The sequence below is a fragment of the Pteronotus mesoamericanus genome, unplaced genomic scaffold (genome assembly GCF_021234165.1).
Source record: "Pteronotus mesoamericanus isolate MK-2021 breed Mesoamerican mustached bat unplaced genomic scaffold, CSHL_Meso_final scaffold_533, whole genome shotgun sequence".
NCBI classification, from domain to species: domain Eukaryota; kingdom Metazoa; phylum Chordata; class Mammalia; order Chiroptera; family Mormoopidae; genus Pteronotus; species Pteronotus mesoamericanus.
In genome coordinates, this window is record NW_026555320.1 from 7201590 (window position 1) to 7227958 (window position 26369).

Consider the following 26369-nt stretch of genomic DNA (forward strand, 5'->3'; position numbering starts at 1 on the left):
CTCAACGGCTCAGCGCTGCGGGTCGTCCGCTTTTGCTGCCGTCAGGGAGGACTCATTTCGGATCCGCTTGGTCGAAGCCCTACAGGGTTCTCGGGACCTGTCGGCCCTTACTGCGTGTGCACGCTCCCCTCCTGGCCCCGTTACACGGGAGCCCACAGCCGAGTGCTGGCTATTCCGGGCCCTGAGGTGTGTGGCGAGGAATCAGCGCGATGCCCACAGATGCCTTTAGTAACAAGGGGAGGGGACGCCGTCGCTGGCACCGTCCCACGTCCTGCCTGAAACAGCACTTACTGAATGCAGCCACAGGTGTGGGACATTAAAACCTTTGTGACAGGTCCGAGCGCCAGCCGCAGGGGTCTCACGGGGGCTCGGGGGGCCGCACGCAGGGAACAGCCACAGCGAGGCGTGCGTGGCTGTGGGTCTGAGCACGCAGATTTCTGGGCACAAATTTGCTTTTATGAGGTCGCGTTGGTGGGCTCACGTTTTGAAAACAGAATTTCCTTTGTTGGGCCTTGAGGAGAACTAGGTCTGTCTTCAAATTTAAAATATTTATAAAATTGCATCATGGGTTTCTCATATGTATGATAGAGATGATATGATATGAAATTTTTCGGGAATAGTTTTTTCTTTTTCATAAAACTGGAAGATAGGTACTGTCAGGGAGAAAAATTATCACATTAAAATCCACACAGAGCCCTGGCTGGGCAGCTTGGTGGCTTGGAGCCTTGCCCCATGCACCAAACGGCGCAGGTTTGGTTTGCGATCAGGCACGTCCCCAGGCGGCCAACAGGATCCCGGGTCGGGGGTGCACAGGAGGCACCGGTCTGTGTTTCTCGGTCACATCAATGTTTCTCCCCCTCCCTCTCTTCCCCTCTCTCTAAAATCAATTAGAAGAAGAAAACATGTCCTTTGGTGAGGATAGAAAAAACAAAACACAGAGACAAAGTAATAGATTCGGTCGCTGGATGAGAACTACATACTTTTAGAGCTTTCATGGAAACAAGCACACGATTCTGTGGTTACGCACGTTCCGAAAGATGCTGCTCACGTGGGGTCCCGACCGAATCCCTGCAGCGCCAGGGCAGGTCTTCCCCATCCGCAGCGGCACAGCCTCGGGGACCCCCACAGGCGCCTGGAAGACCGGACCCGCTGCCTCGCCACAGACGGGCAGCCAGTGGTGGGGACCAGAGCAGCCGGTACGGGGCAGACGCTTGGCTAGGCCTCCCGGGTCCGAGTGCGTGCTGACTCACGCACGCGCCCCTTGCGGAGCGCCCCACCCCGGCGCCCAGGCGCGCCCCACTCGCCCCCAGCACCACGCCCTAGAAAACACCCAGGGAGCTGGGGGGACCCTCCCTGCCTGCATCTGAGGGCCACGTGCAAAACAACACTTCAGTGACTTAACGCCACAGGGGACGAAACCTGTACGAACATTAAACTTGAACAAAATCCGAGCAAGTCAGTATCTGGTTCTTTAGCTTGTGGTTCCAGCCCATGACATCACGCCCATTTCCGCCAGCCCGAGGAACGCGAGAAGCCAGCCGTCTGCTCCCCCCGCCCCGGGTCCCCGGGCCCCTCGTCTTCTTCCCATGTGGTCGCTCGTGCCCACGGCCTCCGGGCAGCGTCCTCGGCGCTGCCGGCCATCGCTCTGGCCACAGCCGGCCCCACGTTGCCGAGCAGCCCCCCCGTTCCTCCCTGGTCTGAGCCCTCGTCTCTCTGCTGCGCGGGGCGCGTGCCGCCGTCTCCGCGAGGGGCTGCTCCCCGCCCGCCCCGGCTCCTAACTTCCCTGTCTCGTCCCCCGTTGTCTCCCTTGTGGGCCTTTCTCCCTGCCAAGTCCCACACCGGTGTCCCCGCCCCCGGGGGGCCTTGACCCGCTGCTCCTCTCGCCTCCTTTCTCGGGTAATGTGATACAGTGTCATTCTGATCCTGACCTCTAGGCGCGCCTCCGCGTCCCGTACATCTTCACTCCTGTTGATGGATCGTCCTCATAGAGTCAGCAGCCTGATTAGCATAGGCACACAGGCTCCAACGTCCTATAGATGAGGTGGCTTTACCTCCTGTTTCCCGGGACAGTTGTGGCTTTCGTTTATTTTCCTGGCAAAATGATTGGTAAGGACGCTTTTCACGCTCTTAAGCATCCACATTGTAAAGACAAGCCGTAACACCGGGTGCGTCCCAAGGGAAACCTGCTGTCTCTTGACCTCTGACCAGGACGTGCTTCAAGCTCAGTCGATGACGTCGCGCCGCCCGAGACGGCCGCTCGCGGCCACGGCCTCTCCCTGGTGCCGCCCAGCCTCCCTCCCGACCGGACGACTCTGCCTCCCAAACATTCTCCAATGGGCTCCCTTCATTCCACCTCCTCTGTCTCGGACAGGCTCTTGTCCTGTCCTCCCTGGGGTATTAGAAGCGACCGCCGATGTTCTCCGAGGCTCTGGAGGTCCAGTCCCTTGACGGCACACTCCGGAAGGCAGCCACAGTGACCTGTTTCTGAAGCGCAGACCCGATTCCCCCCTCGGACGTCGCCGCCCAGCGTGAGGCTCACTCAGGCTCCCCGGTGCCGCGCCCCAGGCCCTCCGGGCCCTCCCCCCGCCCCCAGCCTCAGGGCCTCCCGCGCCCGCCTGCTCCTACACAGCCCTGGGCCCGGAGTGCGCCCACGTCCCTGCCGGTCCTGCACGACCGGGCTACGTGGCCTTTGCGCCCGGGTGCGTGCGACGTCCGCCCGCTCTCTCAGCCCCTTTAACGGTCGGGACTGGGCCCCGTCGCCGTCTCTTTGGGGAGCCCGCCGGGCGCCCAGGACAGGCCAGGCGCTGTGGCCCCAGGCCCCCTTTCGGCGCCGCCCCATGCCCTGCAGTTTTCATTTTACTCGCGCCTCCGCCTTTCTCGCCCATCGCAGCGCCAAGCGTCGTCACATTGAGCCCTTCAGTCCTTGCAGGCATTTCTTCCGTAGACTTTTACCTGTTGTCTTTTTCCATCAAGGCAGGTCCTACTTTTAGAATCAGAAGGGACGACGCGGTCAGACGTCCTCCCCGTGGGTCTTCCCAGGAGCCCACGGTGTCGCCGTCATCCCTGCGGAGAATGAAACCCAGCTCGGACAGGAGGCGAACCGGCAGAGGCTGCGCCTCGGGGGCCGCTGTGAGCGGAGTGGCCGCGACGTCACCGGCGAGGCCGCGCCTGCTCGCCGCGCCCCGGCCTGGTCAGCTCCCGCGGGGAGCCGGCCGTGCGGACTTCGATCGGCGTCATCGCTCAGCTCTCATCTCCGCCAGCCTCACACAGAGGAGAACGTGGCGGCCGCTGGGCAGTGTCTGAAGATACCTGCTTTCCCTCCGGCCTCGTTCTACACGTAGGCTCACACCGTTCGACGCTGAAGCAAACTGCCGGCGCGGCGTGTGCCTGTCTGCGACGAGGACACCCGTAGCCCCGACAGCAGGGACTTTTGAAGGGAATTTTTCCCACGGGCTTCCGCTCTGAGTGCGGACTCTGGGGGCCAGGCCCCGTGAAGGCGGGGGAGGCCCCCCGCACCTCCAGTCCCGAGCCCCCCGCGCTTCCGGGCGCCCCAGTGAAGGAGGCGCCGCCCGGTCCACACCTTGCCTTCCCTCTCTGGGTTTTCACTGGAAATGCAAAACACAACAGAGACCGCCGTCCATGCCAGCTGGGCGCGCAGCCGCGTGCGCCTGGGAGGATCGGCCGTGCTCGGTCGTGGGTCCCTCAGCCGTGCCCAGCGTCCTCTGGGAGTTGGACCATCTGCTGGTGCTGCCCTGGGACCCTCCTGCTCCCAACGCAGCAGCTGCCAGGTGGCTGTGCCTGGTACGCTGCGTCCCTGGGCCGAGTCCAGTCCGCTGATTACCTCCAGCCCGGGGCGCTTTCCTCTGTTTGTTTCCCTTAATCCTCTGGGTTGGGATGCAGGTGTGTGTGTGTGTGTGTGTGTAGCTGTGCAGGAAAGGCCTGGAAGAGGAGACCACGGGCTGCAGAAATCCTCAGCGTTGAAGACGCCCCGTCTTTGGTGGAACCACAGCTTCCTCCCGCGGCAGGAGGGGCGCAGGGGGGCCCGGTTCACAGGTGGGGTGGGGAGGCAGTGGGCGCAAGTGGCGATTCCCTCTTATTCTAAACGCAGCTCCAGCAGCTGCCTCCGAAGTGACATGGGAAGACACGGAAGAGAAGAAGCCCCTCTCTTCTCGGGACACAGGGTCCCGTCCACCTGACCCCGAAAACAAGATGTAGCCCAGGTGCCGCGGCCCGAGGCGTGGAGAGCTGGGTGGGCGGCTGGAGCGGGGGTCTTTCCGGTCTGCGGGGGCGGGCCCCCGTTCAGCCGCAGACAGCATGCACTTCGCCGCCCACCCTTTCTCTCAGCTGCGTGTTGGTTTCTAAGAACGCTGGCTTACAGACTTTGGGGCTGAATGCAGCCACAGGATTTAAGAGGACACCGGGGAAGTGTGCAAAGCCGACACAGACGTCCCGGAGTACGGACCCTGCAATGGTCACTGCCGTCTCCTGCCGCCTCGACCCACAGAAGGACGGACCTGCCCAACATTAAATCATAGGAAGGCCATGAGGTGGGAAGAAAAGCAGTGTTTTCGAATTGCCTAAACTCTGCGTTATTTAAAAAATAGTACGATTTCATCATAGAGCACGTTTATGAAGCAGAATGTAACGGCAGACCCCAAACTGTCCCCTTCACAAAATCACGACAGATGTCAGACGCGCCGCGTGTTTCCCGGGCTCGAGAACAGCGCCTTCCCAGCGAGCACAGCGCTGCGGGGCCGTGAACAGACTCCGCGCCAGGCTCCGAGTGCGACCCCGACTCCTAGGCCTGACACGAGTCCGCGTCCCGGCTCGAGGAAGCCGCCTGGCATCTCTGAGCTGCGCGCACCACGCCCGCCGTGGGGTGGTGGCGACGGCGGGTCTCTCCCGCGGGGCTTTGTGACTCCCCGGTGAGAGGCGAGGCTTGGAGGTGAACCAGTGCAGAGAAGGCAGCCATCGGTTTCCTTTCCGAGGCGCATGGGTGGCGGCTTCGACTGTCAAGGAGGAAGCAAGGGGGTGGCGGAAAGGACAGCGTGTCCTGTGGCCGGGGTGCCCGTTGCCTCGGCGGAGCGGTCCCCAGTGCATGACATCGTAGGGGGACCGCTGGCACTGTTCGGTGGCAGGACAAGCCGCACAGTTCTCCCTTCTGTGCCATGACCTGGTTCCCGGGGACCAAACACAACGTGCGCAAATCCGGCAAATACCTCCCTGTCCCCATTTTCCTGCAAACCCGAGTTCAGCCAGACGACAATCCGTAGCTAACAAATTTAAAATCGAGCCAATTAGCCAGATCACCTGCCTGCGAACTGTAGCAACATTGATTTCTGGTGAAATATTAATTATGCAAGAAAATATTTCCTGCTTAACCTTCAAGAAGGACTTCACATGAGCTAGTTCACATTCCTGCCAAGGGCAAGAGGAAGACGTTCGTGGGGTGAGGATCATGTATGTTCCCCGATCCACCATTCACTGGAGCGGCAGCGCGGCCGCCTGGCCCTGCGAAGGCCACGCTCGCGAGGCCGAACCTGGAGCGGGAAGTGGCCACGGCACGTCCAGACGCCGTACGTCCCTTCGTCTCTAAGTGCCGCTCCTTGACCATCGCACCCACGTTCCTGTACTTAAAAACCTCAACTCAGTGTAACACGTCTGTACAGATGTTCCTGGCCTCCCCTTTGGTTGGCAAATAGCAAACGATGCCATACACCCCAGCTACAGGAGGGTGCTGTAGATTCTTCCCTCTAATCAAAGAAAAATACTAAATTGCTAAGAGGGTGCCCTGGTTCACTGAGGAAACCTGTGGGTTCCAAGTCCGGCCCCCGCAGCGAATCTGGGGGCGTGCGTGGGCGCAAGAGACGAGGCGCCCGGCCGGCACCCACGGCGCTGGCAGGCCCTGCGGGTGGCCCGAGGAAGGCGCGTCTGCGCACACGCAGACTGCGAGCCCGGCCCGGCTAACGCCCCCAGCTCTCCGACACCGTCGTCCGGCGCACTCGGCAGACGGCACCAGGGCGGAGAGGAGCGCGGACACGCGCGTGTCACACAGTCCTTTGGCGCCAAATACGGAGACTGGCAGGGACGAAGCCAAGGGGAGACCTGAGAGGTCAGGGACAATTTCGGGGACAGGACTGACTGTGAAGTCCCCGGGCAGAGGCAGGAAAGCCGCCCGGGTTAGGGGTGTCCGGGGTCCTGAGAAAACCCCGTGGGGGCCTGCTGGTGAGGCAGACACATGGCCATGACGTCACCAGGGGTCTTGGCGGTGGCTACGGGGGCAGGAGCTGGTCAGTGTCGAACGGTCTGGCGGCTTATTCGATCGTTCCAGGGCGCCCCTGCCTCAGAGGAAATCAGTCCTCCTGAGGGGCGGTAGCTGGGGCCTGGCCCGCAAACAGTGGCTGCTCCTAAGAAAAGCCAGGCACTCCTGGGGGGTGGCTGTTCGAGGAGAAGAGACGCGGGACTGAGGAGCTGGATGAACGAGGCCCCCCTCAAGCTGGACGGAGCAGCGGCTTCGCTCGGCACGGCCGCGCCGGCGGTGTTGCCTGAGCGGGGCAGCCCCGGGTCTCCCGTCAGACACTGAATCCGCCCGCCTCGCCCCTGCCAGGCCCTCGGCTCCTCGGGCAAGTGGGTGGAGTGGGCACTGCACGGGGCGCGCGGCGTTTTTAAATCTTCTGATGCTGTTAACGGACACCTCTTCACTGCGGAACTCACTGTGAAGCCACTGTGATCCACACGGTGTGGCAGTGGAATCGGGGCAGGCCTGTGGGGCAGCGGCGTGGAACCGCGAGTCCAGGAAGGGGCGGGTAGGGCCGGCCGCGTGCCGGCAGGCGGGCGGGCCACCCCGGGGGGCGGCAGCCACTGCTCCAAAGGGGCTGCCGAAACCGCCGGGCTTCCGCGTGCAAAAGGACGGGTTTGAGAAAAAGAGAAAAAGCGTGAAGGTGGGCTCCGACTCCAACATGATACCAAAATCAACTCGGTATGAAACGCAGACCTGAAGTTAAGAAACTCTGGAAGTCTTATTAGAAAACACTGGAGCACATTTTTGTGACTTCGAGCAGTGACTTCCTATCTACGAGCCCCAAAGCACAAGCAACAGCAGCAAGAATATCTAAATTGGACTTGGTCAGAGGTGAAACCCTTGCACCTCCAAGGGCATGACTACGGTAGCGCGAAGACGGCCGCCGACGGGGGGATACTCGCAAGCCACATCGCTGATAAGGAGCTCGGGCGCAGAACCCCTAAAGGGGGCTTGCGATTCAACAGCGGCAAGACAAGTCAGCCAATTTAAAAATAGGCAAAAGATGTGATTATACATAGCTCCAAAGACGATGTTACTGACAGCCAACAAGCACATGAGAGGTTGTGCCACAGTGTTACCCATCCGTGAAACGCAAGTCAAAACCACACTACGGCACCACGTCACATCCGCTCGGACGGCCAAAAGAAAGAAAGAGACAATAAACAGCGTTGGTGAGGGACGTGCCGAAGCTGCGAGCCGCCTGCACCCCGTTAGTAGGTTGTAAAATGTCGCAGCCAATCTGGAAAACGCTTTGCTCAAAACGTTACACACAGAGTTACCATTTGACCCAGCAATTCTACTGCTCGGAATCTATCCCAAAGAAATAAAAACATACGTCCACCGTTTAAAAAGCCGTAAGTCAATGTTCACAGCGGCCCTATTCAGAACAGCCGAACAGGGGAAACAGCTCAGACGCCCAACAGCCGATGAGGGACTCAGCAGAACGGTGTTGCTTCTACGCAATGAGGCGCCCTCTGCCCCTAAAGAGAGGTGCAGCTTAGCAGATACCACAGCGCAGATGACCGTTGATGGCCTTACGCTACGCGAAATGAACAAGTCCCAAGAGTCCAGGCATTACATGATTCCAGGTACCCGACATGTCCTGACTGACAGGAAGCAGACTAGTGGCTGCCACGTTCTGGGAGGAGTCGGAGGGACTATCAACAAGCACAGGGTTTATTTTTAAGGAATGAAAACGTCCTGAGAATTCGATAGCGGTGACGGTTGCCCAGCGTTGTGGACACACTACCAGTTCACTAAGGTGGACTCCTTCGATGACTGAATTATCGTACGTGACATAGCTCAACAAAGCTGTGACCGACAAGAGATGACGTTGGAAGGAAGGGGCAGCACTTCTTTAATGCGTTTTTTTAGGGAAAAGAGAAACACGCTATTTAATGCCCATCTTTATTGAAATCAGAGGGTACTTTCCTATTTCAGTTCATGGAAATAGAATATTTACGAGACGTTGTCACCTCGTAGGCTGGCGGGGGCCCGGGGAGTCCGAGCTGTCTCACATTCTTTCGCTGGTTGACCCACATGGTCACTCGGCTTCATTTATTCCACTAATATTTACTCAGCACTTATTCAGAAATACCCGCCCTCACGGAGACAAAATGGAAAAAGCAGGAGTTTAAAGATAAAAAATAGGAAAATCCATTCGTTGACCCCCACACCTTATAAAAATAAACGTGGGCTGGTTTGTGAGGCCACAGAACAGCCTGCTCGCTGCACAAGACAGCGCTGCTGACGCGGAGGGGCTTGTGAACGTGACGCAAACAACGAACATCGGCAATGCTGGGGATACAGGACAACGCAGGCAGCCGGTCACGTCTGACGGCAGTAGGTGCTCACGTGCGTCACGGGCAGATGAAGTCACAAACCGGAGGGCGAGGGAACTGGAAGGAGACACACCTAAGCAACTGACAGCGACAATGAACTCGTATCTGTGCCTCAGTCGGGTTGGTGGGAGGGACCAGGACGAAGCAAACAAGGATGCTGTCGCACACCCGTGACTTCCAGTGGCTCACTGCACCGCAGTTCACGGCCACCCGCGTCGCCGCGGCCCCTGGCACAGCCGTGCGCCCCCGGCCTCAAGGTTTACGCTGTGAAACTTTCACTGGACACCAGCTGTCACCGTTATTGTCTTTCTAGCGCATGGTAAGTGGCAGAAACCATGCATCAAAAGCATTATTTCATATGTTCAGCAAGTTTTGGTTTGAATTCTCCCAACTATTTAAATGGGAAATATTTACTCTTTCATTGAAGATTACAGCCTTCCACTGGCAAATGTTTTCAGTTTTGTCATCCAAATGTTCCTGAGCAGTTGTTTTAATTGATCTAAATATTCACAAATTATTTACCCAGTCGTCTGTCAACATCCGCTTGCTCAGAAACCAACACTGGCCCGTGGAAGCAGCCCCCGAGTTAAGCACCAGCCACGCTCGCCGTGGGCCTGGCCCTCTGTCAGCCCTCCACCGTTGTTCTGACTGACTGCGCATTCCACTCTTTGGCTACGAAAAATAAACTAACATGAACAAAATATCTCAAGTTTACTGTGGATTGAGCGACGAGCGAGGCTCACAGGCAGGATGCCACAAGCCCCAGGCGCCTGCAGCGCAAGGTCCCTGCGGGCACGCGGTGTCCTGGTCCCTGGCGCACGCACCGCCACCTCCGCCCGCCCGCCACGGCGACCACGGGGCTGCCAGAGCGCGCCCGGGCTCAGGGCAAGGCTGTCGGGGGAGCTGGGGAAAGAGCCCTTCCGGTGAGTCTGTCTGATCAGCTGCTGTCCTCCTAGGAGAGGTTTTCACCATCACGAATGTTGGCGGCCACAGGACGGATCAGCGTACTGAAATTAACCTCGGTGGGGGGGCGGTGCCTGACCTACTTTAACCGTAAGGCCACAGGAAGGCCACAGCGGGGACCTTCTGCACCGAAAGGTCCCCTTCCCTTGTCTCCGGTCCTCCTCCTTTCTTCCGATGCAGCTTCATGGGGTACCCGCAGGGCCTGTGGGTGTCCCATCCGGGGCCTCTTCCCGCCCCGACAGGCGCCTGCAGAGACAGGCAGAGGTACCGCCCACTGCCTCTGTCAGAACTCACCTCGCCTGGGCCAAGGCCACGCCAGCTCCCCTCGCAGCCGGGCAACTGGATGCTCCGGGATGGTTCGGCTTACCATCGTAAACTTGGGGGTGCTTATCTATGATTTACAGCCGTCCACAGCCCGAGATGATGAAGAGCGTAGCCTTTTGTTTTGAAGATCTGAGTGGTGATCAGACAGCAGAACTTGCCGGAAGAAGGCCCCAAACAGTGCTTGTGCAGCAATTAGTGGGACGGGCTGGAATCTGGAGCGATCTGGATTATTCTCCAGAAAGCTCTTCATAACAACGTGCATTTAAAGTTCCGCTTTTTCACGCGTGGGGGAGGAATAATACGGGAGTGAGAAAATGTATAATAATATGTCATTCACTGCTTGGGGATATACTATTTACTAACCCACAGTTATTTACCATAAAATATCAATATTCAGAATGTTTTACAACCTACTTGCAATAAATTGGGAATTTGCATATTAACTTTTGGAGCAGAAATATCGTTATTAATTATTCTCATTATGGAACCTGGAACCAATTATATTAAAATTACAGTCACAAATGTATGCGTAATTGCAGTCGACACCATTATGCTTTCAGATGCAAATACTAAATCAACATTACGACGGCATCAAGGAAGCCTATAACTAAAAATTAAAAACGAAAAAATTAATGATGGATGTACGATATCAAACTCGTAAACACGTTAAGGAATCCACTTTTCTGTCTACAAAGACAACATTTTATCGACCACACAAACCTCCGGTTTTAATGTAAATCCCCTCGGGAGAGTGTGGTTCCAGGTGTTGGGGGGGCAGGGGCAGGGCAAGCGTGTCAAAGGTCACGACCCGGGCGCCTGCTCAGCACTCGCGTGGCCCCACTGTCCGCGGCTCCTGTGGCGAGCGAGCGTTATCCCACGTCACTAGCCCTCAGGTCCTCGCCTGTAACAGTGAAATGATGCTGAAGGCGATGCTGAAGAGGACGTAGCGCGATGCTTCCCCGTGCTCAGCACCATGCCCGCCACAGAGCGACGAGGCTCCCGCAGCAGCAAAGACCGCAGCAGCTAACGTTGTTTACGCCCTCACCGCCTGCTCGCCGTGGCCTGGGAGTTGTACGAGCACCACTTTACTGGATCCTCACAGAACAGGAAGGAGAGGTATTTGCCCCGCGTTATGGATAAAGAAACTGAGGCAGAGAGAAGCGCCTGGTCCAAGGTCAAGGGTTACGGGGGGCTGAGCTGCAACCCCGATGACGTAGCTGCAGGCCTGTGCTCTGGGCCGCTACCCTCCGCTCTTAGTCAATGTTGTTGCTCTTACCTTGGAAAGACCCCAAGGGGAGGGGTCGAGAGGGGAAGACAGAGAAAGAGGAGCCGAGAGACTGCTGTCCCCTGACTTTGTCTCGCCAGAAGCGACCTGGGATTTTGCAGGTGAACTGTCGTTTAATTTTCACAGCAGCCCTAAGAGGGAGCGTGGTCGCCCTGCTGCTGATGGGCAGGCGGAGTGTCAGAGACACGGGGGGACCCAAGTGACGGGGAGCGAAGGACAGCGTCCTGTTTCCTCTCAACTCAGGCGACACGGTTTCTCAATTTCTCGGGCCCACATTCCAATAAAAAAAAAAAAATAGTGATCTGGCCCTGGCTGGTGCGGCTCAGGGGACTGAGCGCCAGCCTGTGAACCAAAGCGTCACCAGTTCGATTCCCGATCAGGGCACAGGCCTGGGGGGCAGGCCAGGTCCCCAGTAGGGGGCGCACAAGAGGCAACCACACATGGCTGTTTCTCTCCCTCTCTCCCTCCCTTCCCCTCTCTCTAAAAATAAATAAATAAAATCTTTAAAAAAAAGACAAGAGCTTGCCAAATTCTGTCTACAAAAGCAGCATGAAAAATTTTTTAAAAAATAATTCATAAAATAAGAATGTCTAACTTACCGGATTATCCTACGGACAAAATTATAGAGTGTTTGGATGAGGCCTGAACACTGGGGTCTGCCAGACAAGAATGCGTGGGCGCGATGCTTGTGACTGAGGGGTGCCTGAAGCCGAGGCGAGTGGGGGGCACGGAACCTGGAGCCGGGGGTCGCTGTCCTCGGCGGCCACTTACTAATCGCACGGTTAACACCGGGTAACGCGGTGACTCCAGGCTCCGACGGCATCTTTTAAAAGATACGGGCCAAGAACCCTGTAAGGTCTGTTGCTGCCACAAAGCCAACGATTCAAAATAAAGGAGAGCTCTCGCTCGTGCGCCACCGTTCAGCAGGTGCGGCCCCAGGCAACGCTTTTCTCAACAGTTCGGGAGACGCCCGGGGTGGCAGCGGTGACTCGGGAGGAACAATCAGAAGGTGTCGCTGCCTGGCGTCGCCTTACGTCACGGAGGAGCAGTGTTTTATTCCGACCATTTAAAAACCACTTGTGAATACAGGCGTGTCTTCTGATTCTCTCTCCAATGAACAAGGAAGGAAAAAGAAGTCCACACACCGTAGGGCGATGATCAAGAGGTTAAATTCCAGAAAACGGCTCGACCAGACAGGGCGCTGTGACCAGGCATCGGCGCGCAGGCTGGCGCCCACCCCACGGGCATTGTCCCCAAACTGACTTCACAGGTCTATTTTCTTTGTCGTGTCGCTGTGCAGGCCATTTAATAAGGGAATTAATCCCTGTAGGCATACGTACAAAACGTTAGGCTCTGGAGACCCAAGGATGGGTACGGCAGTCTCAGCTCTTAGCCTCAGATTCTCCCAGAACCAGAGACGGGGGAATAAAGAACAAACTGATAGTGGCCAGAGGGGAGGGGGGAGGGGGTACCTGGGGAAAGAAGGGGAAGGGTCAAGTCGAGGAACGTGCATAAAGGGCCCAGGGACAAGGCCAGCAGCGAGGTGGAGACTGGCTGTGGGAGGTGCGGGCAGGGGACAGCAATGGGGGAAAACAGGGACAGCTGTGACCGAGCCACAGCGAAGAATAACAAGGCTCCAGTAGGAGACTGCGGGCCTGAGAGAGGCGAGCACCCGTGGCGCTGCACTCTTCGGGGACCAGGTTCCCCGCACGGGACACGACGGTCCCCGCTGTCCTTTCCAGGCCCAAGCCCACGCAGGGGGCAGAGCGCAGTTCCGCAGGGCCGCGGCCAGCGTGCTGTGTAGAGGACCGTTGTGAACGGGGCACCCGGAAGAGGAGAGAATGAAGGGCCGGGGGCCGCGGCCGTGTCTTCAGAGGTGTAAAGCCTCCCCGGTGCTGCGGGAAGCCCCGGCGCTGAAAAGGGTGAAAATGGGCACACTTGGCTCCACTTCCGGGGAGACCGTGGGCTGGTTTGTGTTCTGGAGCAACCGGGGCCGGCTGCCGCGGGCAGACGCTTGGCGAGGGGTCGCTGAGCTCTGTTCTTAGGGTCGCTCCAGCGGAACACTGATGAGTCCAGGGCTCTGAGGGAGGCAGGGTGCCCACATCACGCGCGACGTGGGGCGAGCGAGTGGGTTCCCAACACGGGTCCTCGGGCCGGCGCACCCGCGCGTGAGTGGCAGAGCTTCCGCTGCAGCTAAACTATTGCATTTAAATGGCTGTCCTTGGAGATTCCTTTGGATTTGGGGGTAGCAGCAGTGTCTGGACTTTAACTCAAGGGGAGTCTTAAGCCTTGGCCATTTGTTGTTTAAATGACACAGTTAGAAAAACAAACGCCGCAAGGCTATGGCAACCCCTTCTGCGTCGCAGTTAAAACCTCCCTCCACTCTGAGAGCCAACAATCAAAGGAGAGCAAGAGTAACTGAAGACAGAGATCTTCCCTGCTCTACACGTCGATGGTTCTATGACTATTTTCTAAAACGACCCCAACCAGATTCGTTTGTCATTACTGAAAAGGAAGCGTAGCTATTAGACAGGCATTAAACCAAGAGGAAGAAACACGGTGGCTCCGCGGCACACGGTCCGGCGCCTGCCCCTCCTGGTATTCTGCACACCAGGGAGCGCCGGGGAGATGCTCACGAGCAAAGTAATCCTGGGACCCACGCACGCCTCGTGCTTAGGAAATTCATTTCTCAGCACATAAAGATGCCACCGAGTGGCAGTAATAGATTAAGTGCTGGATATTGGGTGTATTTGATGTTGTGGTCCCGGAGAGGGTTTCGTTAATGAGAATATTCTACAGGGTTGCTGCTAACAGACTTGGAGATTATAAAACCTTTGACATCAATGTGCGGCTGTAAGAGCTGGGACTTTACATGAGGAAACATATAATCATATGCAAATGCATACACCCTTAGAAACAGAGTCGACCATCCGTGTTCAGAGGCCCTGCAGCCGGCGCGTCCCCGCGGCCCTGGCCGGCGGAGTCGCGTAAGCCCCGCTGCTGCCTCCCGCGCGCTGTGACCGCCCCGTGGCCTTCGGCAGCGGGCCGTCCTACGGGGTGGCGAGATGCTTCTCAAAACGCCCCAAATTAGAAACATACGTGGCGTGGTATAAAGGTAACCATAATTGTCCTAACTTTGGGTTGCCATAGATGTTTTTAAGATTTTCCCAATTTATATGATAAGACAACAACGAGAGGATTATAGAATACAATAGACTACCGAGCTTTTTCTAACCGAGCTTTATGGCTAAATACGTCTTATATTGAGTATTAGGTGACTGGCAGTTTATTTGCTTGTTCACATACACTCTTTACAGTGTGTGTGTGTGTATGTGTGTGTGTGTATAACTTTTGTGTATGTAAATTCATGTGACCATGTAAAGTTGTATGTGTGCATTCAGGTGTGCGTGTGAAATGTGTGTATAAGGCACCATGTAACCAAACCATCATATTATGGAACTACCTCAATGGTCAGAAAAACAGAGTATGTGTCCATTCCCACACAGGCTTACAGTTTATCCTGCACACAAGCTATTTCCAAAGTATGAGAAAAGGGTAAAGGTGATCATATAACAAATTAAAATCTGTTTGGTTTTTTAAAAATAAATGGGTTTGAGAGCTTCTTGGCCCAGCGGCACAAAAACTCACAGTAACAGTTGCACGCGACACAGTTACTACTTACAAGCAAACTGAAGCTTTGCTTCTCTGCTAACCACTGTTCCAAAGGCGTTTGCTGCTATGCACTGGTACGTTCCCGCGTCCTGGGTTTTATTGGGGTTATTGATCAACAAGCTGCCTTCAACAACACTGTAGCGGAAATCCATACCTACGTCAACATCTGTTCCATTTAACTTCCACCTATAGTACAGAAATGCCAGGAGATAAAGCCTTGTCATATTAATCAATATCTCTGCATTGTCCACAGTATATAAAAACTAGAAAGAGCATGCAAAATCATGACTTTTTCAACCACGGTAAAAAAAGGTAGAAACACTTCCCCAGCCACGGTGGCGGCTGAATGCTTACCGAGCGCGGGCGCTTTGCAGCGAACGAGGGTATTACAGGTTCAAGACCTGTCTTTCCCTACATCAATGCTACAGACATGTTGCTGTTCTTTCTCAGCTTTGAATAGTCCGGTAGCACCTTGGGCACCTTTGTCCATACGGGCTCCTCAGGAAAAGGCCCCTCTCGGGCTGGTGGCTACTCGTTGACAGGCGTCCACAGGTGATGATGGGGAGGCGGCGGAGCGTCTGACGAACCCGCAGCTGTGCTGCTTCCCGTTGGTCCTTGCTATGGCGGAAGTGGCCGCCTGCGGAGCCCAGGGACCGCAGAGCCAGCGTGGGGACCGCACTGGCCTTCGCCGGGGCTACCGTGGTGGCCTTGGCCACGGGCACCCAGCGGTCCTGGAAGCTGCTGCCCCGGCCACGGGGACCAGAAGCCGAGGGTGTGTGTTCTCCTCTGGTTGGTCGGCTCCTCGGTGCCTCTGAGCGCTGCATGTGGCTCAAGGAATTACCTTCGGTGGGACGCGCACATTGAAACGGCGGATTTTCATGAATGGAATCTCAAAACCGCGTTTTATTGTAGCCAATAACATTCCAAAGAGAGGTTACTGTAACCAGTAAGTCATTTGAACACTTAGGACCTTTGAGCTGATACAATTCAATAACAATGTTATTCTCTCCCCTCCTCCCTCCCAAACCCTACATGGACTCTCCACCAGGGAATGAGAGAGGCACAGCTGGCGCTCCCGACAACCGCCCGCCTCACCGTAGCAGCCACCCCGGGAGACCAGAACGGGACGCAGAAGCGCAGAGCTCAGTGAGAAGGCAGAAAGCAGCGGGGCGGGGGGCGGGGAGGGCGCTCCGATGCATTCTGGGCTCCTGGGCGGCAGCGCACAGTGCAAACAGAGGACGCGCGTGAGAACACGCAGGCCAGTCCGTGTCAAGCCTTTGCGTGTTTGCTGTCAACAAAGGCAGGGGTTTAAAGAAAGACCCCTTCCACTGGGACCTCATGCACGTCAAGGTCACCTTAGAGGGCGGCTCTTGCAGAAAAGTCTCCCTCAGGATTCCTCGTCGTGTGTCGGCAGACGTCCCCTGTTCTCCCCACAGAAGCCCCCTTTCAGGAGGGGCCCTGCCTGCACCGCCGACTGCGTGCGCAGGTTCCCCCGGGGTCCCCGCTGGCGCCCCAGCCCCGGTGCGCGTGTCGGGCTCCATAAGCACTTGGGAATTGGGCTGAATACTTCACTGCTTTGCTGCATGTGATGCTTTGATCGTGCACAGCGTGGGAAGCCTGGGGCCCGCCCCAGCAGCGCAGGGCGCGTGTGTTCCCGTCCGTGTGTCTGAGATGGAAAACGCTGGAAACACGAGGGGTGGGGCAGGGGCCGGGGCCGGCCGCAGGGACCGAGGCGCGGCTCTCCGCGTGAGCGCGTGAGCAGGTGGGAGTTGGAAGTGGACGCTGTCTTTCGGCCTGACAGTAATTCTCCCTGTGTTCTGACAGCGACGAGGCAGCAATAAGCAGTAAAAAGGGAACCGCCGGGCTCGGCGGCAGCAGGTCTGCGTGCGCATGAGTCTCGGGCGCTGCTGCCTGCCTGCAACGCTTTTTTTTTTTTTCCTTCTTTTTTTGAGTCAACTGATCACGTCTCAGCCATAACTCTCACTTCAAATGATAGTTGAGCAATTTAATATGACAAATCTAAGAACCCAAAGAGGAAATTGCAGAATAATGTGAGCTGCAAGCCGAGTGCAGGATCCAGGAGCGCGGCACGGCCCGGCTCTGCCGCAGCGCGGCGTGGGGCTGCGGGGAGCGCGTGCAGCCCTGTCCACGCCCGCCGCTCCGTCCAAATGCTGGGCGCGCAGCCCCGGCGTCGCCTCCTTGCCTGCTTTCAATGCGGGGAGCGAGGGGGCGGATTGTGCAGAACGCACAGCGCTCCCGCGAGGGCAGCTGGGTTTCCGTCACAAAGCACCGCGCCTGTCCTTTCGCACTGCGGTCACCTGGGCGTGGGTTGCACCGAGCTCCTTCCTTCATTTCACGCTGAGACACTCTTGCAAATCCCACAATTTATTGTCAATGTCTGAGGACTCTCTTAAGTCCTGGTAATGCAGAGGGGTTGCCTGTTTAGAACAAAGAGGATTTTCCCAAGGGCCGGGACACATCGGTGAGCCTTGGGGAGTCAAGGGGCCATCCTCTCCGGAGATGGAGGCTGTGCACAGCCGGGCACCGGCAGGGCGGCGTTCTGGAGGGATCCAGCCTGGACCTGGCTGGGAAGCCATCTGAGGCATTTGTCGTCGCAAAACCCTCTTCCTTGTTCACTCTTTCGGCTCCACGGGGAAGGAGGCAGGGCCTTCCTGGCTTGGAGTCGGCTCTCTGCAGACCCGGCTCAGGACAGGCCCCTCAGCTGAGTGGCTCCGACCAGGCACGGGAGCCCCGCTTCTGTCTGGAAAGGGAGGCTGCGCGCCTACAAAGGTAAGGTCCCCTGTGCTCAGGGGACGTGCGTACAAGGGAAGCCGGCCCACGTCAAAACTCCTTGCAGTTTTCTAGGTCCGGGTCCATCTTTTCAAACTCGAGGGGCAGGGAGATGGAAAAGGCGGGCTCCGCGCCGAGGGGCGTCCGGGCGGCGCTCGCCTGGCGGCTCTCCTGCCGCCGTCTCCTCACCTGGAAGCCCAGCTGCGCGCTGAGGAGTTCAGCAGCACGCTCTCCGAAGGCACCGATTCTCCGCCCGGTCCCCTGCTGTCCTCCGGCTGGGAGGAGCTGTTAGTCCCAGGGACCCGTGCACTTTCCGTGACGGAGAAACTGCCGAAGGTGCAGTGGACGACAAGGTGGGGCTGCCACCAGCTGCTGGCGCATCTGATCAGAAGTTTTCTTGGGGGCTCCTTCCGGCAATCTTTAAAAACCTAACCTATTTCTGTGCCCTTGCTGGCTTTAACTACTGGAGCCGGGCCCTACACCTCCCAACCCGGTGCTACAAACGTGGCACTGATTACAGGTCGTGGCTCGGAGAGAAACAAAGCAGCAGCTCGCGGGTGCCGCTGCGAAGTGCGTGGCCCTCCGTAGCCCCACGCGACCCCGCCCCTGGCTGTGCCCCGGGGGCCGGGCCGCCCGGCGCAGCGCCCGCCTGTGGGAGCCGGCCACTCGCATTTATTTTTCACAATGTCAAGCGTTTTAAAGTGTTCGATTTGGCCTGGACGTCAACCTGTGAGGAAAAGTCACTACACGTTCCGTCGGCCCAGGACAGCGCGGGCGCACGCCTGCTGCGCTAGCAAAACCATTGACCCAGCGTGTCCCGGTCGGGACGGCCATTTATCTGTTCGCTCGGATGGGCCAGTCCCTTAGGGAGCTGTTGGGAGCCCCCCCTTTCTGGGGTGCACTTACAGCCCCCTGCCCCGTCCCCCGCACATACAGGAACACGTCAAGCCTGGCGCGGTCCTGCTACGTCGCCGCCGCTCAGCGCGGTGGCGGGAACCCCTTCCCCGGATGGTGCGCTCTGACCTGTGCCCAGTTCGCGGGTCGCTGCTGAGTCCGCGACGCCCATCCTGGGACCCACAGCTCGAAAACACAGGGTGGTCTGATGGATGATGGCATGTTTGATGAATAAATGGGGGGCAGAGACATTAGGCTGTGGAATAACTGCCACTGTGCCCTCACGCCCTCTTCTGGCTTGTGTGCGATGATGACCTTTGCCCTTTGCCCGCCTGCATCTCAGTTCAGATCCCGCTTCTGTGAATCCGATCTCTTCCTCCCTTCAACGTGGCGTATGTTATATAACTCTCTGGTTTTTACACTGTTAAAAATTGATTGTTAGCTTGAGGCTTTTATCATTAAATTTAATGATAAATAGAAGCAAACTAAGATTCACAAGATGCCTGTAAGTGATAAAGAATCACAAGACAATAAAGACCTGTGTCTAAGAAAAGGAATATCATTACTTTTGAAGTCTTCTCTTTCCATTTTGACTCCGTTCACCCCCTCACAGTGGTTTGTTATGACTGAATTTTGGCTTTTTATTCCCCTGGTTTTTGTGACGACTTTGTCACGTGCCCTAGTATCCTGAGGCTCCGTCTGAACTGCTTTTGAACTTTGTAAATATGCAGTTACAGTCTGTTCTTCTGAGACTTGCTTTGTATACTCAAAAGCGTGTCCCTGAGATGCCCCGCGGAGCAGCGGCGGCTCCTTCACTTCTGCCAGACCAGCTGGCCTGAGCTCACCGGGGCCCGTTTATGCGATCGCTTCCTTGCAGTGCTTTGGCCTGTCAACCTGGTAGGTTTGAACAGGCGGGCCGTTTTACTCTTATTTGTATATTCCTGCTCACCAATGACACTGATAATCTTTTTGTACATTTAATGGATATTTGATATTCCTTTTCTTAGAAGTGCCTAATGAAGTCTTTTGGTAATGTTCTATTGGGTTACTTGTTTTTCTTTAGATTTGTGGGAATTCTTTAAACTCTTTGGATATTTATCCTTTGCCAGTGATAGTATTAAATAAATCTTCTCCCAGTTGGAAGCGTGTAATTTTATTCATCTCAGTAAATTCTGTCAAACAAGTTCTTAATATTAATGAAGTTAAATATATTCTGTCATATTTGAGAAATCTTTTCTTCCCTTCAAAGTCATAAATATGTATGTCTGTTTTCTTTTGAAAGTATTGTCATTTCTCATGTAGGTCTCTAGTCACTGGTATATGCCGTGAGGTAGGGGTCCAACTTTATTTTTTTTAAACCATATGGATACTTCATTGTGCAGTGTATCTCTTTCCAATTTATTTCTATTACATCCGTGACTTTTGATTTTTTTATGGCTTTGCAATATAGCACTGCCTTATTATTTTTATTGTTTAGTGCAATGACATTTTATGTGGGAGTCCGAACCTTAACCACTTGCTTTCCTCCTCATTTTTTTCCTGTATCTGGGGCCATCTTTATTCTGCTTACACGGTATGCTTTTAAGAACGGTCTTCAGGGAGGGTCTGCTCGAGTCCACCTTCAGAGCCTGCTCAAAATCTCGTTTATTTTTTTTTCTCCAACAGCATCTCTGCCATCAAGAGATCTGACAGTTTGTTTCTCTCCGCGTAGTGAGGATGGTGTTTGCTACTTCGCTTTTGTGTTGCAGCTGCTCAGGCGGCTGCTGCTTTCACTGTCCCCTCTCCAACGGTTGCCTGGGCCAAGACGTCGGCTGTTTCTACGATCCCATCTTCAGGTTGGTGTCTACTGTTTTGCTACTATCGTTCTAAATGAGGGTTCATTTTTATTGGCATTGCTTGAGATTCAGCTCACTGGGCCTCCTAAGTTTGCAGCCTGGGACCTTCCGTCAGCTTAGGAAAATCCCGAGCCTTCCCTGTATCTGTCGCCGCTCCCTGTCCCCGACCCTTCCCTTGTGGGACGCCGAGGAACGTGTGAGCGTTTTCTCTCCTCCCTCTCCGTCTCTCTCACGCACACACGCATTTTGGCATCTCTTTGCTCCTTCCCACTGCCTGTGGATGATTTCTTCTTCCGATGCATCTTGCAGGTCGCCTCTCGCCTCTCAGGTGCAGCTTCTCTGCTATTAAAGCCGCCTGGCACGCGGCAAGTGCGAGGAATAGGCAAGGGCTTTTGCTGGCCAGCCCCTTGCAGGAGGGAAGCCAGCGCCATCCTTGCTACAGTTCAGGTGAGGGCGGAGCCCTTGGGAGCGAGTCTGGGGTGGGAACGATCCTCCGGTTGACTCCTGTCCTGGCTGAGCTGAGACTCTGTGACCCGTTTGTCCTGGGAAGCCACCCAATCCGAGGTTAAGCTCACGCAGTTCCTCAAGGTGCAGACAGCTCTGCATGGCCCAGCTTCCTTCTCTGCGTCCCAAACCCACTTCTTTTGTGACTGCTGTTTTTCACTTTCCTGCCAGTTCATCGATGCATTTTCATAGGGTGATTTTTAAGCAATACCTTGCTGAGGAACAGTAAGGCTTTCCTCAACAGGGTCAACCAGGCCATTTACGTCCCAGTGCCACCCGACGCAGCAGGTGGGCGTCTGTCACGGGCACAGACGCCTCTCCCGTGTCTCGGGATATGGCCTGGGCGCCGGTCTGGAAGCCCCTCTGCCATCAGTGCCCCGTGAGCGTGTGCTGAGTTTGGTAGCAGAAACCATGCGTGCGGAGACCCGCGCTCATGCGCCAACTCACCGGATGTGCGGTTTGGGGTTCCCTCTCACTTGACAACTGAGCTTCACTTTTTTCTCCTCGGAATCCAGAGGGAACATCACATCACTTGGTTCTTGAACAAAAATCGGGCCGTGCAGCGTGTAGTCATCTGAAACGAGAAGAGAAAAGGGGCCAAGGGAAGCACATCGTCCCAATAGGAAAGAAAACAACAACAGAAAAATGCAAACGATACACCGACAGAGAACGGCAGCACGGAAGGGGTTCAGCTGCAGCCGGGGACAGGGTTTCCCCCAGAAGACCGGCGGCGGGTGGGCTTCCGTGGGCCCCCAGGGCGACCCCGACTCTCCCGCATCACAGCGAGAACTTATTCCGAGCAACGGTGTCCAGACGCAGGAAGCAAGCCATGGCGATTTCGTAAGTACATTAAGCAACAAGAAACAGCTCGGTACGGGTAGAATATGTACGAACCTTTCTTAAAGTTGGCTACGAAGGTAAATAAAGAACAGCACAGAGCTGTGAGTCTTGAATTATCTGCGGTGCACGACCAGTTTGTGCGTGTTTTGCAGCCTGTCATGAGCCCACACGGGGGGATGCTGGCATCACGCCATGGGAACCGTGTGACTCAGCAGACACACTCGGGAACGCCCACGCAGCCGCTTGCCGGGCCAGCGATGCTCTGCTGTGGAACGCAAGGTCCTAAACGCCTTCTCTCAGTAGGAGACACTGGCCGCGGGGGGCATATGTGGTCAGGGACTCACCAGAGATGAGGACAATCCCCGGCCGCACGGGAAGCAGCGGGTGGTACGCGGGTCTGGCCGGAACGCGTCTCCCCACCTCAGCCCCGGGAGGGATTTTCATGCTTCACAATCAGGCGCAAGTTCCTTTTCTCCCCAAGAAGGCTCTTCTAGACCTTCACCGTCTTCCTCCAGTCACATGGTTCTTAAACTGCATGCCCCTGTGGGCACTTACCTTTTTCCAAGCTAAAACGCAGGCGTGCTCCTTTCTCCTCCTTTGGACTCCAAGCTCCCTGGGAGCGTGGCTGCCTGGGCACCTGTCTGGAGCCCCTAACGCCTCGGCGCCCCGCAGGGGTATGCTGAGCTTGGGAACAGAAACCGCGCGTGCGGAGAGGCGCATGCACGAGCCGGCGGCTGGATGCGTGGTCCTGGGCATCTCCGCCTTGTGCCGCTGAGCCAGCGGCTTGTCCCTGGAAGGCAGGGAACAGAATCTGTGCTCCTGGAGCACCCTTCCTTCATTGTTAGTCTGCTCCGTCGTGGGCTTGGGCATTTCCCCGTGACATGTGAGACCGCAGAGCCGGTGGCCATGAGGTAAAGTAATACTGAACATCGCCCTGGAGCCAACGATTCTTCTTCCTCTCCAACGGGACCATTGTGAAGGGTGCGCATCGCAGCGGCTGCACCGGAGACCCTCCTGCCAGCCTGCGGTCGACAGGTGATAGGATGCGACTGGACTCTTCTAGGGGGACCGGGCGGAGGAAAGAGAAGGAAGCCATACTGGGGTCTCAGTGGGGTGCCCTGGGGCGGTGTCCTTCCAGGCTGTTAACCCAGGCTTTAAAACAAATCCTCACGTTGAGGCTGGGACAGAAGACAAAATAAGGAGCCGAGACAACCATATAGAGCTCTGTTTCATCACAGAGGAGCGGGGGTGCCGCGGCCCGGCTGCGGGAACAAGGGCGCGGGCTCCGAACGGCCAGGAACCAAGGGTCGGTGCCCGGGGTCACCCATGGCCTCCGTGACCCACGGCGGTCACCTTGTCTTCCTGCCCTGATGGCCTCACTTCTAAAACGGCAAGATTCACGGCGGTGCCACACCAGGGAAGCACGGGAAGGGGCAGTGAGTGTGTCCCTACACACGCATGTGTGCGTGATATTTGCGCTCAGAGATGCCACGGGCTCTGCATGCCCCTCTGCCGCCATGGGTGACGCTCACGGGAAAGAGGGACTAAGACAAAGAGAATGGGGGTCACTGAAGAACTCAAAATCAGGGCATGGGATAAAAGTTCACAAACGTATACTTTTTTTTTTTTTTTTTTGTTAACACTCATGCTTTGAGGCCAGGTATTTCAAAACCCGGAGAGTTACGTGTCAGATTTTCAATGATCACACAGATATTTTTAAAACAAATTTAGATCGTGGGTCAAGGGTTAATGCAGTTTAACTGAAGAATTAGGTGAGGTTCTAGCCTCACTAGTTGAGTAACAAGGGCTACTCAGCAAGATCAATACACGGCAGTAAGTTTGGGGGTTGTTCTCTAAGAGAGGAATATCTGTATTGTTGCTCCAATTCCAAAATTATGTGTGTGGACATATATCAATCATCTCGATTCACTGGTGTTCCCTGATTTGAATTTCACACAGAAATAAACAGCCTATTACGAGTAATCCCAAATAAGAATAAAACATAACGATTATCCAGAACGCAGCTGAGCTGCTCTGGCCTAACATCTGTACTATTTCTCAATGTATCCATGCCATATTTAAATAACAAAAAGGGTATTTTTTCTGTGTATTTTGTAACAAGAATTGATAATAACGATGCTTTGCATCTGCTATAAATCACGCATTCCATCTAGAACTTGGATTTGCTCTCGGTGAACCCGCTCCCCGCCTGGAAATGAACATCGGCGCCCAGAGAACAGCATGGCGCTTCCCACCGAGGCCACTGTGGCCCGGCAAGCCTGAGCGCCCCCGCCTGCCACCCAGATGGGAGCGGGGCTACGGAAAGTTCAGCTGCCCAGCTGCAGAAAACAGACACCCTGACTTTAGAGCCTTTGTACCAGGGTCACCCCTATTTCTGAGAAAAGAGTTGAAGGGCATCTTTCTCTCCCCGACACTGCAGATGCTGCGGGAAGGCGGGAGAGGGGTGACCCTCGGCGCGCTCCGTCCGAGGGCGTGGGGGAGACTCTGCGTGCACCACCTCCAAAGCCCGGACGATCAAGTCCCCCCTTTCCTTTGTCTCAGTGCATTCGGGGTAATGGGATGACCGGCTGTGATGTCGGCCTAGGCAGGTGCCTCAGCAAATGACAGGGGACAAGAACGCTCTCCGGCAGGATGTCTCACAGGCCACCGCTCCGCAATCACGTCACGCTGTTTCTTTAAACCCCAGCCCAGACGGGCGGCACCAAACCACGCTGGCCTGCGCCCCTGCCTTTCCGCCCGGCTCTCGGGGTGATGGCTCTGCGCACTGAGCCCCAGGTCCGCTTGCCTGCACCCCCGTCCCCAGCTCTCCGTTCGCTCAGAGCAGAGCGTCCGCCCCGGGCGTCAGACCCACGCCTGGGCTCGCTGCGGGCAGAGTCTAATCAGCGACGCCGCGTGCCACCAAGAGGAAAACGCAGGCACGCTTAGACGGACCACGGGAGGCCAGCCGGAGCCGGAACGCTGGCCCGCACAGAGGACGTGGCTGGGCGTGGGGGGTCTGTAAGGGGAGGACCGAGCACTCCCGCACCGGGGACATGCGCAGGTGAGCCCCAGGGCCAGGCGGCGCGGACAGGGCCCCCTGTGCCCTAGAAGAGGCCCCGCGTCCGGTCCAGGGCCGCAGGGACAGCGTTTCTTCGCCAGATGCACCCACGTTCCTGCCGCAGCCGCGGCCCCGGCCGCGGCCCCGGCCCCGTCCCCGGCCTCGTACGGGTGAGCGACAGGACGCGGGGCTGACGTCTGTGCAGGGCTCGTGGGCTCCCGCAGCGGAAGAAGCCCCCCGGTCTCCACCGCCCCGGGCAGCGAGGGGACCGGGCTCAGGCTGTGGACAGGGGTCTTGGGGACCTGTGGGCACGGAGTTCCCGCCCTTCCGGGGTTCTCCAGGCTGATGGTTAAGGAGAAGGGGCGGCAGCCAGGCGCCCCGGCCCACGTGCAGACCACTGGCCTGAGCCCTGCAGGGGGTTCCGTGCAGGTCCCGGGCACCCCGGCCCCTGGCTGCTCCCCGCCCTGGCGGCGGCCTGCCCATCGGTCACCGGGCTACCTCTGCCACAGGCCCGCGTCCCTGCGCGCTCGGCGGGAGGCACGGGGACTCTCCCGGAATGGCGCCTGAGCAGACTCGCTTGCGGAAGCAGCAGGGAGGGCCTGCACTGAGGGACCTGGGCCGGGGCGTGTGAGTCACACCCAGGTCACACGTGGAGGACAGGGAGGCCGCTGCCTCTGCGGGCCCAGCGGGGCCCTCACACTAGCCGAAGGGGCTCTGCCGCGCACCCTGTATGTCTTACTCTGCGTCCGTAGAGCCCTTGACCAATCCAGAGAGAACGTGCTCTGTCGTGTGTGTGCATGTGCGCGTGTGCGTGGGTGTGTGCGACCCATGCAAACGTGCTGCCCCACTGGGTGCAGAGCGGGCCGCGCGCCGGGACGTGGGAGGGGCCGTCCTCCCCTCAGCTCCCAGGGTCTGGCCCACGCCTGCTCCCTCCCCTCACGCGCATGTCCCTGGGGCAGGCCCACGCGCGGACATCGCCCGTCCTGCCCCTGAGACGCTCCGAGGAGGACACAGAGGGCCCGCGGCGTCCAGCTGGCTGTGGGCCTTCTCCCCCGCCTTCCTAATGACCCTGGAAACGCGTTTTGGCTAAAAACTGCAGGGTCAGCAGCCTCTCCGTGGCTCCGCACGCCTCTCAGAAGGTATGGGCAATAACCTACGGAAATCGAGAAGCAAGCGGCGCTGCAGCACGGATTCTCCTCAGCGTGGGGATTCCTTGAAAATTGGATGATGGTGGTGGAAACAATGTCCTGACAGCCGTCAGTCTGTCGCTGCAAAAACGATTTAGTGGCGCTGGACTCCATGAAACAAAGGGCAGGGGCGTCCAGAGGCCCCGCGCAAGCGCCCGCGTGTGAAACCCGCCAGCGCACCACAGTTCTATTGAATTCCATTTGGTTCTGTTTGGTTGTTCACTTGAACGGAGCTGAAGCAAAACGAAAATTAGAGGAGACAGACATGCTGCCTCCAGAATAAGAGTTTCCTTCCCCGGGCTCGCTTCTGCCTCCCTTCTTTTTAACCCTCAGGTGAGCGTATTATGCAAGCAACAGGCCTGCGGGCAGCCGGT

General features: G+C 56.8%; 1 protein-coding gene across 1 annotated transcript in view; it reads right to left on the reverse strand.

Annotated features, from left to right (window-relative positions):
- The window catches only part of LOC129087769 (contactin-4-like), a 268769-nt gene that overhangs the window by 162314 nt on the left and 80086 nt on the right, over positions 1-26369 (reverse strand). Inside the window, exons 2-3 of the mRNA XM_054594798.1 lie at positions 21358-21484; positions 14898-15073 (exon numbers count right to left, since the gene is read on the reverse strand). Coding sequence (XP_054450773.1) covers positions 14898-15073; positions 21358-21484 — 303 coding nt within the window. The remainder of the gene's footprint in view (positions 1-14897; positions 15074-21357; positions 21485-26369) is intronic.